Consider the following 16925-nt stretch of genomic DNA (forward strand, 5'->3'; position numbering starts at 1 on the left):
TTGTTTTGGAGGCATGCTTGCACAACAGTCTTCATAATTTATATTATATATGAAAGCGATTCTTGAAACCTTTTGTTTAGTTTTTTTTTCTTTTCTTTGATCTTACCAAAGGTGTGTCAAACATTTTCAGTTTTCAATGAGGATTATGAAATAAATTTAAGTTTTAATCCTTTAAATGTATTTTAGGTTATTATATTTTATAAATGTATGCCATTCATTATTATAAATGTTTATTTTACACAAGGAAATTACATTTATCCACAATTTCACATAATATTTCCCCAAATAATTACATTCAACTACTCAGCTCTTATATTTTTTATTTTATTTTTTTCATCTACTCTTAAATGGTATATAAATTATAAATAATTATGTCAAAGAAAAAAAGAAGATAAGGGAAAAGTAAAGAGATGAACTGCTGCATATGGCTGGTTTTAGTGAGTAATTTTGCTGTATCATTGCCAGTGAACGAAGCATTTTGTTTGCTCAAGAACCAAAATAATCATGCATTAAAATACAACACAGGTAGCAAAGACTTACTGTCATTAGCGTCTTGATTTTCATCCCAGGAACGCACATAATCATCCTGCAGAAACATGGACAAAATTAATAGCGTTATCTGAAGCTGCAGGGAATAAGTAACAGTGTTGCAGGTGGTCTAAAAGATAAAACATGCTAAGTGACTATCAGCAGGATGAAACAGGTAGACTGTTCTGCATGTTTTGTATGGAAATGAGCTGAACAAATCTGTGCCCTCTGCTGATAAGTGGGACATATGCCGTCATTGAGAAAGTGGCTTTTAACTGGGCTGCATTTCTCACATTTAATTAGAACATTCTAATTAAGTTGCAGGAGACGGATGGAGAAAAAAAACATGAAACACAAGCATGAACAGAACAAGACATTGTGAAAAAGAAACAGATAAAGGAAAGAGAACTGACCTCAACCTCCTGGTGAAATGCGAGCAAAAACAGAGAAAATAGCCACTTTAGTATATAATCAGATATAATACTGCATTCACTGATAATCTGATGATGGAAACACAATATGATCATTGTTGTTAATTCAAACCTGGCAAGGAAAGGCAAGAAAAATACAAAAAAAATTAACTGATAACTAATATTCTTTAATATAAAACTCCAACTGATATCAATAGGATATTAAAGCAACTGATAAACCTGTGTGAGCAGATATATTATTCTGCTAGAAATCCAGAAAAATTAATCAAAGCGAAACCACAATACATTTGCAAAGTGTATTAAAATACTAGATGTTAGTGATTAGACCTGCTTTAGATCAGGGAACCCCCTTCAGGCGAGCCTGCATATGTAAAGCTTTTAGTACTGTACATATTGCCTTGTCGGATATAATTCAAACATGAGTCATCTCCAAATATTTCTTGTTTAGCCATGCTACCAATCCTTAAGCGATGACTTACTCATCACTGTAAACTTTTACTGCACCGGAAGCGAGAGCCAAGCAGCTCCTCTGGAGGCGATAAATCCCCAAACATGTGAAATAAGCAGCATTTATTGAGGCAGGAACCACTGCCATTGTTTTTATACTCACATGCATGGACATGGACTTAAACATTACTCTCATCAATGCACCTTGCAGGGAGAAAGTTTTTTTTCACAAACTTAATTTATTGCACAGCCCTACTTATGTATGCCAGTGGATTATTTTAGCCACTTCATACATGATCTGATGTTTATCTACACCAATAAGCGACAAAACCTTTGAATCAATGATCCACAGGAACATTTTTATAACTACTTTATGGGAAGAAAAAAATATTGAGATAAATAATTTGTATTTCCATTCAGTTTGAATATAACAAGATATTAGCAGTGGTTCATATCAGCCAGCCAAAGATGCATGTTAAAGTGAACCTCCCCCCAATCTTGAGTTTTTTTTGTTTCCTCTAACAGAATTTCTATAAATATCTTAATTTACTAGATTAATTCTAATTTGTTAAAATTGTTTTATACTTTGTGCATTTATAAATTATGTGGTATAGCTTTATCATTTTGATTCTAGAGACTATATTATTCAAGATGTCAAATTCGAACTTACATTAGTGTGCTATTCTTGGATTTTTCTAATCTTTCCAATCTTGCTTCTATTCTTTTGATAATGTGTTTCTTTCTTTTGCATGGCTGTTTTTTTCTTGCCAGCAGACTGGAGATGGTAATTACTCTGGATATAAAAAAACTAAAACAACAAAACAGCATCCTTCCCTCAACTTTGACCCGCTCTCCATCTCCACAGTATGATGTTGGCTCCACCATGGTTTACTATGGTTACAGTGTTCACAGGATTGTGTTTTGTAACAGATGTGATTGTGATACAGGGCAAAACATTGAATTTTGATCTCATCCAACCACAAAGCCATCTTTCCTGTCTGCTGTATCCCCTGCTCTGTTTGTGGGAAACTGCAAAACTTAGTTCTTTCCTCCCGCTACTTCTCCATAAAGCCCAGATTTGTGCATGACTAATAGTTCTCCTGTCAGCAAATTCTCCCACCTAAACTGTGAATTTCAGCAGCTGTGCCAGTGTAACCAACTGCCTTTTGGCTGCTTCTCTGATCAATATTCATCTTGCCTGGTCTGACCCTTGGATGTCATGGTAGATTTGTAGTTGTACCATCCTCCCCTTTTCAAGTAATGGACTGGAAAGTGTTCTATGAGGTGTTCAAAGATTGGGATATTGTTTTTTTATAATCTAACCCTACTTTAAACTGCATCACTCCCCTGTCTATATTCCATGACTACGAATTTTGCTGCTGCAGCGAAGGATTACCATGTAATCTCTATGAGGAGGAAGCAAAGCGGAGGGAAGCTGGGAGAGGCGATGGTGGCGTATTTAGGGTGGCGAACGGCCCTAATTTTGGCAAAGTTGGCCACCTTGTCTGCAAATGAAGTTGAATAATCTGAACTTTTTTGTTAATTTCATCTTTCAAGATCCAGTAAGACGTCATGTTTATTCCCTTGAGATAAGAGCAGAGAAAGGGGTCTTCGACTTAACTGGAGGACATTAAGGATACTTTCTTACACAGATGGAAGGAGGTTAGAAGCAAATTTTTGGCAGACTTCTCAAATGCCTATTTTTAAACAAAAAATAAACAATGCCTCACATTCTCGCTCTCTAGTTAGAGTTTTTGTCCGTCTACAAAGTTGATGTTTACAGTCATAATTTGCCAACATTGAGGAGTGTATAGATAACTCAGCAAGGAACTGTATTGTGGACTAGAGTCCTTTGATCACCAAAAAGTACGCCTGCAACATGAGTGATTGTTGGTTATGTTGTTCAACCTTGTCAGTTCTGTCAGAGTCCAACATTACAGCCGGTTGAGACCTCAAACAGTTTATGACCTGGCCGTTAATCTGATGCCTCCCATGCCTCCTTTATTGATGCAGCGGCTCTTGCATTATTTAGCAGCCTTTCTGTATTTGTGCTCCTGCCAGCACAGATAAGGAAACCATCCTGCAGCGCTGACAAGACGGGAAATCGATGAACTTATAAAAAAAGAGGCAGCAGAAAATGTATTTGGGAGAGAAATAACTTATCCCAGCTTGAACAGTTCGAGTTAGCTTTGAAGCATGTAGAGGGGTGAAGCCACTGAGGTTACACCAGGATTGTTTTCACAGGACCAAATGAATGTGCTAAAGACAGCTGGGTTTAACACTGAAGTGATTAAAGGAAGCAGATTAAAACATGAAAACACTGGGCTATATCCAGGAGCTGTAAGATCAAGCTGATAAGATCACAAGACACCAAGAAGCTTAGCGTCTATAGCAAAGTGCCAAAATACTGCCTGACAGAGAACACTCCCCCACATCCATCAGAGGAGGGGGGATCCTGACGGCCAGAAGCAGGAGTTGATGGACCTAAGAACAAACAATGAGGTGGCTGAAAAAGCTTGTATGCAACTTTTGTCAAACGTGCCTTTGACAAAGCATGTGTGTCACTGACAGGTGTTTCTGAACAAATATTCGATGCCAGCTGGAGCCTGTGTTCCCTACGTTCCCCGGAGAGGTTTGTGCAGAGCGCTGCCACGTCATGGACACCAAAGGACATTAATAACCCTCTTCTGTTGAGATCTGCTATGACAGGATGAATGTTCCTACTCAACTGTTCCTTGCAATTTCTGCTGGGGTTGTCTTTCAGCGAATTCATCAGGCACAATAGAAAATCTCATAATTTATGCAATGTTTTATTTATGTGCAGCGGTGAGACGAAAACACCAGCATAAAAGGAGTAGACACTCGTTAAATGTATCCAAAATTTGCTTAGGATTATAATTACTGTTCTGTTAATGTCAAAAAAGCATGTCCTAAAGATTTCATACCTTGGTCTCTTAAGTCTAAATATACAAAGTAATCTATACAATATTAAGGATTGCAATCATTTTTAAAGCTTTATGTAACCTTGAGTGATTCCATTTTTTTTTCTGTCAGTCAACGTAAGCTTTAACATAATTTTTGCCTCTTTCTGGCACGTTGTGTTCTCATGCAATGTTTTATAATGTAGCTGTGTTCCCAGAGAAACAAACTCATTCCCTCTTTCTGACATCACAAAATGACTGAATGTGAAAAAGTGACTGCAATAATGCCTGCTAGAGTAGCTTATTAAGCTGTGTTCCTTGGCTCTAATATCATGCCATCATTTGACTGAATCATCAAAGACAGCAGCTGGTTTTAACACAACCTCAGGAGGAGGAGAGTTTGCATGTTCAGCTCATGGGGGTTTGATGGTGTGACTGACAGAGGAAGGAGATCAGAAAGACACAAAAAAAGCTAATTATGCATGTTCTGCAGTATATTCCTGTTTTTTAGATGTACTATGACGTTTTACAGGTATCTTCAAGAGGTGCCTCTTGTTAAAATTGATAATCGAATAGTTCAGCTGGCACCAGACAACAATAGTCTTATAGTATTGGAAAGATTGGATTTTTATACAAACTGATATTATCAAAATGTTATTTCGTATTTTAAAGCATCATTACCCTAGTTTAAGAGTTAAACATTCTATATATTTTTTTCCATAAAAACTTTTTACATAGTTAGACTGATTTAAGGTAATAGAAACCCCATCCTTCCTGCCTATCAATGGATAAGACTTGAGATGAAATGGTGAGGAGAAAATTTTAATGGTGTTTTCTTTCATCAGCACAGCCTGTATTGTTTCTGACCATGTCCATCCCTTTTAACATATATTCTGCTGGTATTTTATTATTCTGCTTATGGCATATTACCCTGCAATACACCAGGATCACACCATATCACATAACAGAAATAATCACCACTAGAGTTCACTGTACACTAAAAGCCTCTTCAGTGGGCAGATCAAACTCCAACATAAAGGATGTGGTGACACAGGAGCTTCACTTTAAATATGAGTGGCAGACACATGTGTTGCAAAAGCAAGATGCAATCATGTCAATATGGACAAAAGTCTCTTAGGATTGTTTCAGATACCTTTTAGAGCCAATATTATGTATGATTGCTAAGATGCAATATTTAGAGATTGTACTTAGTGCTATTCATCCAAATTCTTCTGTCCAATATTATTAGTCCAGGAAGATGGATCTTCACTGTCCAAGATATAAAAAAAAATGATATAGATGATTGTAACTATTAAATGTAAACTTATCATGAGAAATAGGAATGTCTTGATGATGAAAGGCAAAAAAACTGTAATATGGCAGTTCCATTGTGCTTATATTGTGCAGCGTTAAAGATGAGGTATTCTGCTTATTATATATAATATAATTATTTTTATTTTAATGATGTCCAGAAAGAGAAATCAGTAAAAAAATGTCAAGATTTCCAACACGACAGTAATTGATCCGACGGGAGGTGAGAGGTGCTTCATAGCTGTAACTACAAAAGGATAAGGCTGTGATATAGCTTTGGTTCAGACTGCTCAATATGTTATCTGTTTTAAGTGACACTAAACCCTACAGGTAACATGTTAAAAGAAAGTATTTGAGAAGAATAGAATAGTAGGAGAGAATGTGATCTACCACGCTGTAGATACTGGAGGCATTTTGTCTGCCACCAAACAGGATATTTTTTCTCACTATAGGGGATTTTGCTACCTTTAACAAGTAACCGATATGAAAATACCTGTTTGACCTCCTCCTATTGTATAGGTCTCCTTTTCAAAGTCTTATTCTTAATTTCTTTGCTCCTCTGGCCTTCTGAAATGGCATAAAAAGAAAATATCCCTGCACTGCTTAATGGAATGGAATCATTCTATGTTGTGTTTTAGCACTTGGTGGAAAAGTCGATCTTATTAAATCTCCTTTAATGCATATAACCATTGTACAAAGGAGTCAAATAATTTATTTAGAGCTGGGGCTAAAATCGGACAGACCTTTGATATTGATTAACATCCAACATTTAAGATCCTTAAACAATCCTCACTGATTTCACTGCTAAAGCAGCTGGTTTCATTTTCTCTCAAATGATCAGTGAATTTATTGATAAGGAAACATGTGAAAGGTTAACTTTACATATGATAGTTTCCATATCATGCAAATATTTAAGTACCTATTTCATTAAATTATACGTTTTGAAGGTAAAATCAACTAAATTAGCATATGTAGATGGCTCAATTGACTGCTAAACCTGATAATATACATGTTATACATAAAACATAATGTCTCTCTGAGGTTGTCGGCACTATAATACATAATTCTGCATTCAACATAATTTCAATTCCTCCCACCTAGTGGTTCCCATAAGCACTCCCTGGCTGTTCACAGCTTCACTGCTTTGGTGTCACACGGAGCTTGGCTGAGATGAAACAAAACTCCTTTCATCACAAATATTCTCATTCTATACAATCTCTTATCTTCTGTGCACACTGAGCTGCAGGGCATGAGACAGAAACCTTCGTATTCCTACATGCAGACAAGAGGATTCCAAACAAATGCTTCACGATTGCAGAGCATCAGCATGAAATGATGAGATCATGGAGGCAGGGGTTATGCAAGACAGCAGGGGGTGATGGGTAAATAAAGGGTGAAGCAGAGGTGAGAGCATTTAGAATCAGGGGAGGGGGGGAGTTTCTTGGGATATCACATGAAACAATTCTAAAAAAGGTTAATTAAATGCTCTGAAGGATAAAACACATATTTTAAGCTTGTGGGCTTAACTGATTCCATCATTTTTCTCTCCAATAAACATAAAAAAAATACTTCTAAATTTTTTCAAATTAAGAAGTAAATTTTCAGAAACCTTAATAAATGTGACCATTTTAAAATACATTTGTAAGCGACGAAAACAACCATGTCAAGAAATATCAGTTAACTTAAAATCAACAGTGTTACAATTATAGGCAACCTTAACAATTACTTTTAACTAGTAAGAGTATAAAATCTGGATTTGATCTATTTTGTTCTTCATAGAAGTGTAGGGCTATACAATAATGCAATATCAGTAAATATCAATATAATTTAATTGTATAACTGACATGACTTTTAAACATATTTATGGTGTTTCGATACATAATAGTCTATGTAGCATCAAATGGCGTGCGGTGTAGCATAAAGGCGGCACAACCACGAGCCATTCTTGGAGCGTGGTCGAGGCACACCGAGAAACTTCAATCTTCAATCTTGAGCCGTTTCTGGGTCCTGGCTCTGCGCAATATGTCCACAAAGTCAGTATGATGCAGACGGGGGACTATAGGACCAGGGTGTTCCCCGAGTCTCGGCTTCAGCTGGAGAGTAGGATGAGTGTGGTCAACGAGAGGTTCCTTCTTGAGCTTAAAAGCCTCCTTAAGCAAGGTAGAGACAGCTGTGGAAGAAGTGGGAGAATCCCTCTAACTGTATATTATTGCGCCTCAATATCGCCTCCAAATTCTCAAATTAATTGTCCAGTCTAATCAGCTCAGAAGACAGATGCTCCACTTTTTATGTAGGGTAGTAATGTCATCAGTGCAGGTGGAGAGTAATGTTTCCATTACAGCTACAGTGTTTTTCAGAGTACACACATCAGCCTGTATGTTACAGATGCTCCTGGATAACTCCGACTTAACTGCATGCCGCTCAGTCTTGATGTTTGAAAAGTTCTCAGTCAAAGCAGCTTGGAGCTTAGTTTTGAAAATAAGTGCCATCTCAACATAGAGTGACGACAGGAGCTCAGAGTTGAAGTCAGTTTCGACCAGGCGGGTGGAGAGGTCACAATGAGGTGGGGATGCGATGTGTGAAGGAGGTTGCAGGGGTTGTGTAGGCGGTTTAAATTTTGGAAGAAATTTTGGCCAGCAAAAATATGGCACAAAGATCATAATATGATGTTGGGAAAACACTCACTGAAAATAGAAACAAAGGTTGGCTTAAAGTAAGATTTTAAAAATGTTATGCAGGAACTCAGATAAACATGACCTACTCCATTCCCTGCTACACCAGAAGTCCTGCTTGGCAATCTTCCAGAAGCTTTCATATTGTTATATCAATAACAGAATTATATCCTATATTGCACTGACCGAAATCAATAAATATATTGTGATGTACGTTTTGGCCGTTTCATCCAGTCCTACAGAAGAGGGAACCCCTCAGCATATAATAACCAGAAATCCTTGTGTTACTTTAAACTCATAATCTGTAACTGCCAGCTGGAGTCTGCTCACGTTAGTGTACTGCAGTGTGTTGGCTAAAACAAATGCCTTCATAGGGTAGCGCAATCCACAAGCAATTATGATAGTGACATGTTAGACTATAAAGTGAAGAAATAACTAAGAACATTTCCTTTTCACCATCCCATTTTAAGCATGGACAGGATACTAACCAAAAAAGCTAAGTGGGCAGCACTACTGCCTTGCAGCAAGAAGGTTATGGGTTCGATTTCTGGCCTGGGGACTTTCTGCATGGAGTTTGCATGTTCTTCCTGTGCATGCTTGGGTTCTCTCGAAGTACTTCGGCTTCCTTCCACAGTTAAAAAAGATAATTTGGTAGGTTCATTGGCTTCTCTTAGGCCCCGTCCACACGAAGTCAAAACGAACACGAAACGCTAATATTTTCCAAAACGTTTGTCGTAAAGACGGAGACGTAAAATAAATGTGATCGACCACACGAATGCATGAAAACGCTGCAAAATGTATGCCAGGCCTGTAAGTGGCGCTGTGGTGCCAAAGCAAACATAGGCGAAAACAGGCAACGAAATGTTGGGCATGCGCAGTAATATTTATACAACAACCAAACCGGAAAACCGGAAAATGGCCCTGCGGGTCCATTTTCATGGTTCAGTCAAATTGAGGTGATGAACTATGTCGTCGATATTGCTCTGTTCTTCCTGGAGATATTCCAGAAGAAGATGATTCTGTTGTAAGCCCGACAGCAGGGTGAGTAGCATGAGCAGCAACCATTCAACACAGTACGGCGCCATTGTTGTTGTTGCCGCGCATGTGTGTTTAGAGGCGACGCTATGACGCATGCGTGTAAAAAAACAAATGCGGTCAGACATTAAAGATGGAAACGCGAAAATGGCGTTTCAAAATCTTCCCACTCTGAAGGCTTAATAAAAAAAAGATCATTTTCAGACCCCGAAACGCCGGCTTCGTATGGATGAGAGGCTGGTTTGATGAAAAATTTGTGCGTTTAGGCCAGGGTTTGACTTCGTGTGGACGGGGCTTTAGTCTCCTAAGGTGTGAGTGTGTGCAAGAATGGTGGTTTGTCTCTGTGTTGCCCTGTGATAGACTGGCAACCTGTCCAGGGTGTACCCCGCCTCTCGCCCGTAGACAGCTGGAGATAGGCACTGGCACCCCTCACAACCCCAGCAGGGATAAGCGTGGGGAAAAATGGATGGATGGAAGGATGGATAACCTACTTTAGGTAGAAGCCAAAAAAAAGCATAGACCAGAAACTGGTATAAAGGTATACACACAAGGTATACACCGGGAAGAACGAGCTGCAAAAACATGTATGGTGCAAAGTCCAAAACACAAGCGCAAAAGACAAATGCAACAGAAAAACACAGCTAGAACAAAATGCTGCAATCACTAAAAATAGAAGCAAAATTGCATTCAACAAAACAAATGCAAATGAAAAATAAAGCAAGCACAAACCACATGTACAAGCAAAAACGAAAGCTGCAATCACAGAAAGAAAATTATGTAAACAGCAAAAATGGCTGCAAACTCGCTCTAAAGAAACAGGAGTGCTCCAAGTTAAGCTTTAATGCAGGATTTTACAATGAAAGAAAGCAGAAAGAAGAAAGGACATTTTTGTTATCATTCATTTCATTGTGAAACTCACAGCCTTACAATTTTAAGAATAACAGCATAGTTATGTATAGTAACATAAGTAACACTCTGGTCTGGTCCAATGTAGTTTAGGTGGCACCTGTCAGCCTCTGCAGTATTCACTTTAAAACCATAAAACATTTCTATCATAGACCTCCAACGATTTAAATTGATCTCAATGAAAGAGCAAAGAACGTGCGGCAGTGATCAGGGTGTTCTCCGGCTTTAGAGCATCATTCGACTGTCCTTTCCCTTCTTGATGCTTTGCACAGCTGGTTTTCGGAAGATACCTAAATGTTTCCTCTGTTCCAAAGAAAGACAAATTTCACTGTTTGGACATTCTTCCAGTAATGAAAAAACACCAGTCATTGTGTGGGCGCAAGACCTGTGTTGTTGTCAGTACTATGCTTCACAGCACCAAAGTCTGTGGTTTAAATCTGGGTGCATTGAGCCTCTCAGCACTTCACATGTTACCTCTGTGTCTTTAAGGGCTTACATCTTTCCCCAAAGAATAAAAAGAAGCAGGCATTGTTATGTGCTAAGCACGACTCTGTACATGCATGGTTGTCCCTGTTGGCCCTGTTATGGATTTTGACATTCATTCTTTGACCTTGCTGATTTGTAGAATGCACAGACCACAGAAACATCTATAACAGTTCCACAAAATGTCTGTGCCTCAGGTAGGCCCTGTGCACTTTGTCTATAAATAACGGCAACCCTTGTTCATCTTATGGCCCCTGTGGGGAATAAGAAAACAGTCAGCAACTCACAAGAAACTCAGGTACAAACAGCAAGGACCTCCACACTCCACTGGAGACACCAAGCTTGATGGAAAAACAAGACTTGTATGACGATAGAAAATCAATGGAGTTGCCTAGGTGAGAGGGTCAGGAAGGATGAAGGTTGTCATCCACAATTTTAGGCAGCATAGGCTTACTGACTAACTAAGACCCATAAGTACAGTGATAGTATAAGGGCTAAATTAGACTACTTTACAGTCTATTTTTTACCATTTAAAAGCCATGGCTACATCGAAACAACTAATTTTTCAAAAATAATACATCCACAGAACGTCTAAAGGGGTTTCAAAGAAAAATGGTATTGTTTACTCTATACATATTTGTGAAAGAAGGGTAAATATCGTTCAACCTTTTAAGGGTTAGTGCTGACATAAATGAGCAAATAAACTCAAAAGCCATGCGGAGGTTATCGCTTTTTTCCTTGACAGGCAAATTAAATATTTGCTACAACTAAATGTAGGTTAGCATTTGTATTAACAGAGCCGCCAACTAGATGGCAAACACAACAGGACAGGTGACTACGAGTACTTACTTGCCAGGAGGAGTTAAACTTGGAGCTTGCAGCTTAAGACTGGACAGCCTTTGTCTTTTTACCCCAGAAAAAGGCTTTTGTTAAACTTGAATATTCTAAATCTATCATAAAGATGCTAAAAATGTGTCATCATGAGGCTATTTGATCAATTCAATTCAGTTTATTTATATACCACCAATTCACACCACATGTATGCCATCTTAAGGCACAGGGAAAATCCAGTCAGATTAAACAGACAACAGTAGACCATTTATTTTTCCTCTCCACTGTAACTGCATGCATGCAGTCCCTTTCAACAGGAAGAAACCTGCCACAGAAGAGGCTGCCCTGGGAATAAAGATGACAGGCAGTGACACAAAGATAAATTCTGAGCCAGTTTTTAGATCAATCTTTAACTTTCTGTTCAACATTTAGACTTTTGTAGACACCTTAAAGAAGATAATTTTCATCTTTCAGTTTTCAAATACTTTTATTAAGGCTGTTTAGCCAAAAGGCAACATTGCCTTTTGGCTAAGATTCATTAAGGAGACACTGAAATATCTTTTAACCGAGATGTTTTCACTACAGCTCTCATTTGTCGTCATTTTCTATTTCTGATTCTATTGGCTAAAAATGTTAGCCTGACGTAGCCCGACTCAATTCTAGTCAGAATATGAGTCTGATACTGCTCCATAGAGCTGTGATTATGGGGCGTGTTTCGAACGAACCAGGAAAAAAAATGCCTCTGCACTCAATTGGATAGACCTACAACCAATAAGAGCAACGGAGTGCGTGACGTATGTTAAGCGAGGCATAGTTGTTGTCCACAAAAATCAAAGCGTGCAGTTGCACGCCTATAATAAGAAGATGAGACTTGATCGCGTTTCTCTGTTCCTCTTTTAAAATTAATTTGCTGTCAATATCTTCTAGAACAGACCTAATAGCAGAATCTACTCACCTAAACTCTCCAGCGGCAGCCATTATTGTTGTCACCCAAGCGCGCATCGGTCACCTGGTTGATTACGTTACTGTTGGTCATCTGTCCATCATCGTATAAAGCCCGCCCTGACAATTTGATTGGATCGCCTGACAGTGGGCGATAATACTCGCGCTACTATGGAGCAGAGCCAGACCGAACTTCCCGACCTCAAACTTTGTGGGCGGGACTAAGTTCGGAATGGCACCCAGGCTATAAAAATGTATGGTTGTTATCTGAAAAAGTATACTTCCAAAGTGTGTTTTTATTTTGTTTAATTCACAGTTCAAGTGTCATACTTTGAAGCATCTGTTATGTCTCCATCTTATCCAGGTTACCATTCTCTCTAATAAAGCTGTCAGCTACCTCAACACAGCAGCAGCGTAAAAAACTCCAAGGTTCAAGACACTTTGACTTTCACTTTAAACTCTTATTAGAAATGTTGTGGAAATCTTTTAAGTCACCAGAAATTCAGTTTTACATGGTGGATGGTAACATGATGTCCTAAATTAAAAATTGTATGCAATATGTTTTCCACTGCTTTAAAAGATTCCTTTTAAACTAAGTAAGGACAACTCCTTATTCGTTGCTCTAAAAGAAAAGTTTTAAGTAGTTTTATATTTGACGTTACTGTAAAATAAAGACCACCTAAACTATGATTGTTTAACATGGTTGTTTCAAACAACACTATTGCTACTTTAAAAATTCACATATTTCCATAATATCATACATTAAAGAACTACTGTAATCTAAAATAGATTTGACTAAAGACTGTTGTTCAAAGATACAGGTCAAGAAAAAAAAAAAAACAGTCCTCAGCTTCTGGATAACAGCATCCCTACCCAGAAGCAAGGTAATGGAAGTATTATGCTGTGGGGATGTTATTTCTGCAGTAGGAACTCTATGATAATGACGCCGTAATGAAATACAAAGCCAAGAAAACAAAGAAGTGACTTCAGGAGCAGTCTGTGGATGTCCTTGAGTGTCCTCGCAAGAGCCTGGACTTTAATCCAATTTGGTAAATGGATGTCTGACCATGCTACTTTTCCAACCAGACTCAGCTAAAAAAAGAGCTTAGAAAATGGGCAAGAAATATCCCAAAACAATCATGCCAAGCTTCCAGACACATAGCCATGACAGACTTGAAACTATTATTGCTTTTAATAATACATTAGGGCCATTAATGTAAATATATCAGAACTCATACACTCCAAAATCTTTCTAAAAAATTGTAGGAATTTCTTAAAAAGAGTGTACTGAACCTTAATTTAAGTAGGTTTATAAGATAATCTGCCGATGGAATGAGCATTTTTACACCTAAATTAAGATAATTAGATATCATAGATTTGAAATAAGATAATGCAGTTGTTTTTTTCTACAAATGTATATTTTGTTTTTCCATTTGCAAAGAGTCTCATCTACTAGGTAAATTCAAGGAAAAAAAATCACTTATTAAAGAAAAAATGTATTTACTTAGATGAAAATTTTTTTGAAGTGTATTGGTCAGGTTTCAAACTGCTTCAGGCTAAATAACAGTAAAGGCATCTGCTGTGGCTAGAAACTTTTTGGACCCAACTACTAAGCCAGGTTTTGACATAATTTGACCATAACACCCACAAATCCATGGAAATGTCATTGTATTTCTAACAGTGGTAAACCGGCCCAACCATAAGAACACTAAGCTGCTCACATCCTCTAAAACACTAGTGACCAAAAAACTCTAGAACTGTTATCCTCAGGCAATAGATCAGATGTAATAATGTAAAACCGAATTCCTCAATTTTAGACTGTAAATATTTTTAATTAATCCAATATTCTTTGTTGAGTATACCAAGGTTTTAGAAACAGCACAGATTTTTGCAGTTCCTCCTGACAGTACCTGGCAGCTAAATAAGAGCAGAAATTAAGTTTTGAAAGTACAAAATGGAGGTTAAGATGTGTTCTGTTGGACTATTTCCTAACTAGTCAGTATTGATTTTATGCTCCAGTCCAAAACTAAATTCCACCAAGAAATAAGATTACCCTAGCGTTTAACATGCACACCCTCTACAAAGGTGGAAGGTGTTTTAAGTAAATAATCTATCTGGAGAACTCTCAAGAGCAGCAAGTAAAGGTATTATGCATGCGACATACCAGCCATACTAGACCATACTATTTTAGATCTGCATTGCTGAAAGATACTGAAATATGCATTTTAGCATAATTTGCACAACTCTTGTTGTATTTGCTAAATTAGCCATATTCCTTGAAGCCTTGCAAACATTGCAGCCAGTTTTCTGCAGCCTAGAATAGGTTTTCTTCCAGCACTTATTTGTGTTTAACTTAATTCATCTTCCTATCCATGTATTTTGCTAATGACCTGCATCCCACAGCATGACAGTGCCACCACCACGTTTCCATCTGGGGATTGTGTGCTCAGGGTGTTTTGCAGTGTTAGTTTCCTGAACAACACAGAATTTTAATAACTTCCACCACATTTTGTAATCCTTGCCTTTTTTCAAAAACAAACGGCAAAGGAAGGAACTAAGGGCAAATTACTTTTGTGATACAACTGACAGATAACACCTTGTAGTTTCTGAAAATATAAATGAGACCAGGGTGACTAAAATAATACAGCCTAACCAGCATCAGTTCAAACTTGACTCATAGATTTTTTCCCCCCTCCAAAATAAGCAGTTATTTTTTGGAAAGCAGTATGAAAGCAGGCATGTGTCATTGAAATATGGTATTACATTTATCCTGCAATATGTCAACAATAACAGCAAAAAAATTCAGACCTCTAGGTATAAAAGTTCCAGAGCTATTGGACTTTTAACTCCTAGTGTCACCAGCTTTAAATCATGGTTTTGGTTATATTGTGCTTTACTTTGCTCTATGTTTCCTAGTTTTATTGGTTTAATTCCTTTTTTGTTATTTCTAGATTTGTTAGTTTTCATGTTTTTCTGTTGTCCTCTGTAGCCCTCTGGTGTGTGTGTTTGTTCCTTTCCCCTTGGCTCCCTCGTTGTCTCCTCTCACACCTGCTCCTTGTCAGCTCATTAGCCCTCCCTTTGTCTCTGTCAGCTATAAATGCTCTACCTCTGCTCTCACTCTTTGTTGGTTCCTTGTTGTTGCTGGTCCTGTCGTCGTCGTTGTCCTCTCACTTCGTCTCTCCCTGGCTCCTTGTGCGCATTTCCCTTGATGTCTCCGTGGTTCTGGTCTTAGTTACATTTTAGTTGGATTTTTGGATTCCTGCCTTTGTTAACCATTTTTCATCATTAAAACTACAAGTATTCACCTCAGCCTCTCTGCCTCTGCATTTGGGTCCTCCAAACCACAACCAAACCCTGACACTTTATGCCAAACTGTGTTAATAGGGTTTACACAATTTGACAGATAAAATCACAATGAAGCATTTTGATGGCCAGAAAAACATTTTCTAAGCATATATTTTTACAGTTTTCTAATATTGCCATCTAATGATCTAAAGGTGCAATGCAATGATCCAGTTTCTGCCAAGAAGCCAATAATTGTGTGTGGTCTTAACCAGCAGGCAGACTTTATGAGGAATAATATGATGGGACTTGGTTAGTAAGAAGCAGACTGTTAGGGGCAATTTTATAGCTCAAGAGCTGTCCCGGAGTCAAATCTAAACAGGAAGGCTAGAAAGTGATAAAAACAAACATTAAACAGAAAAGTTTTTGGAAGTAAGTGTTAATAGAAAGACGGTTAGCCTAAGCTCTGAGGATCAAACTTCTCTGATGGTAAAAAAAACATACCTTAATGTGCCAATTTCTTTTAAGAATATGATGGATTACTTTTAATCTGTGGACCCTTACAGATAAATGTATTATTAACAATGGCAGATTCTACTTTTAATACGACCTCAGGACCTTTTCAAAGGTAGGAAGCAGAAGCCTTATTCTTTTCATTTAGAATTATAATTTAACATGCTTCTACATCTTTAGTAATTGTTCTTGGTGCTCGTGGTGTCCATAAACTGAACTCGGTGGTTGAATTGTGGAGATTCTAAGCTTTGTAACGATTTATAACATGTCAATAATGGTAGAAGTTTTAACAGTTGTTATTTTCATGCGTACTGTTGTGTTTAATGGAAATACACATGTAGAACACAACTATCTGATATAGTTAGCAGGATTTTTGGCTAAATAAAATTGATGCTTACAGTTTCAGATCTGGCAACTAACTTAGAATTCATGACTTGGTCTTGTAAACACCTGTGCCTTTGGCGGTGGTTTAGATCATAATGACAGGGTGTATTTTTCAGTCTTCAGATCAATCACAGCCCTACTATAGTTTTTCTAATCAGCCCACAGAGGCTAGTCATTTCAAGTGCTGCACAGCTCTGGACGGACCACCCGACCCAGACCAGTTGGACACGATTAAGATG

At 37.9% G+C, this 16925-nt stretch overlaps 1 protein-coding gene across 3 annotated transcripts in view; it reads right to left on the reverse strand.

Annotated features, from left to right (window-relative positions):
• Window positions 1–16925, reverse strand: part of spock2 (SPARC (osteonectin), cwcv and kazal like domains proteoglycan 2) — a 42755-nt gene that overhangs the window by 19004 nt on the left and 6826 nt on the right. For 2 of the 3 annotated variants that reach the window (XM_038293080.1, XM_038293079.1), the window contains exons 2-3: window positions 942–950; window positions 541–586 (exon numbers count right to left, since the gene is read on the reverse strand). In XM_038293080.1, the coding sequence (XP_038149008.1) occupies window positions 541–586; window positions 942–950 (55 nt within the window). The remainder of the gene's footprint in view (window positions 1–540; window positions 587–941; window positions 951–16925) is intronic. The other variant, XM_038293082.1, reaches the window with a different exon arrangement.

The sequence above is a fragment of the Cyprinodon tularosa genome, unplaced genomic scaffold, assembly GCF_016077235.1.
Source record: "Cyprinodon tularosa strain WSP-4 unplaced genomic scaffold, ASM1607723v1 ctg32, whole genome shotgun sequence".
Lineage (NCBI taxonomy): Eukaryota > Metazoa > Chordata > Actinopteri > Cyprinodontiformes > Cyprinodontidae > Cyprinodon > Cyprinodon tularosa.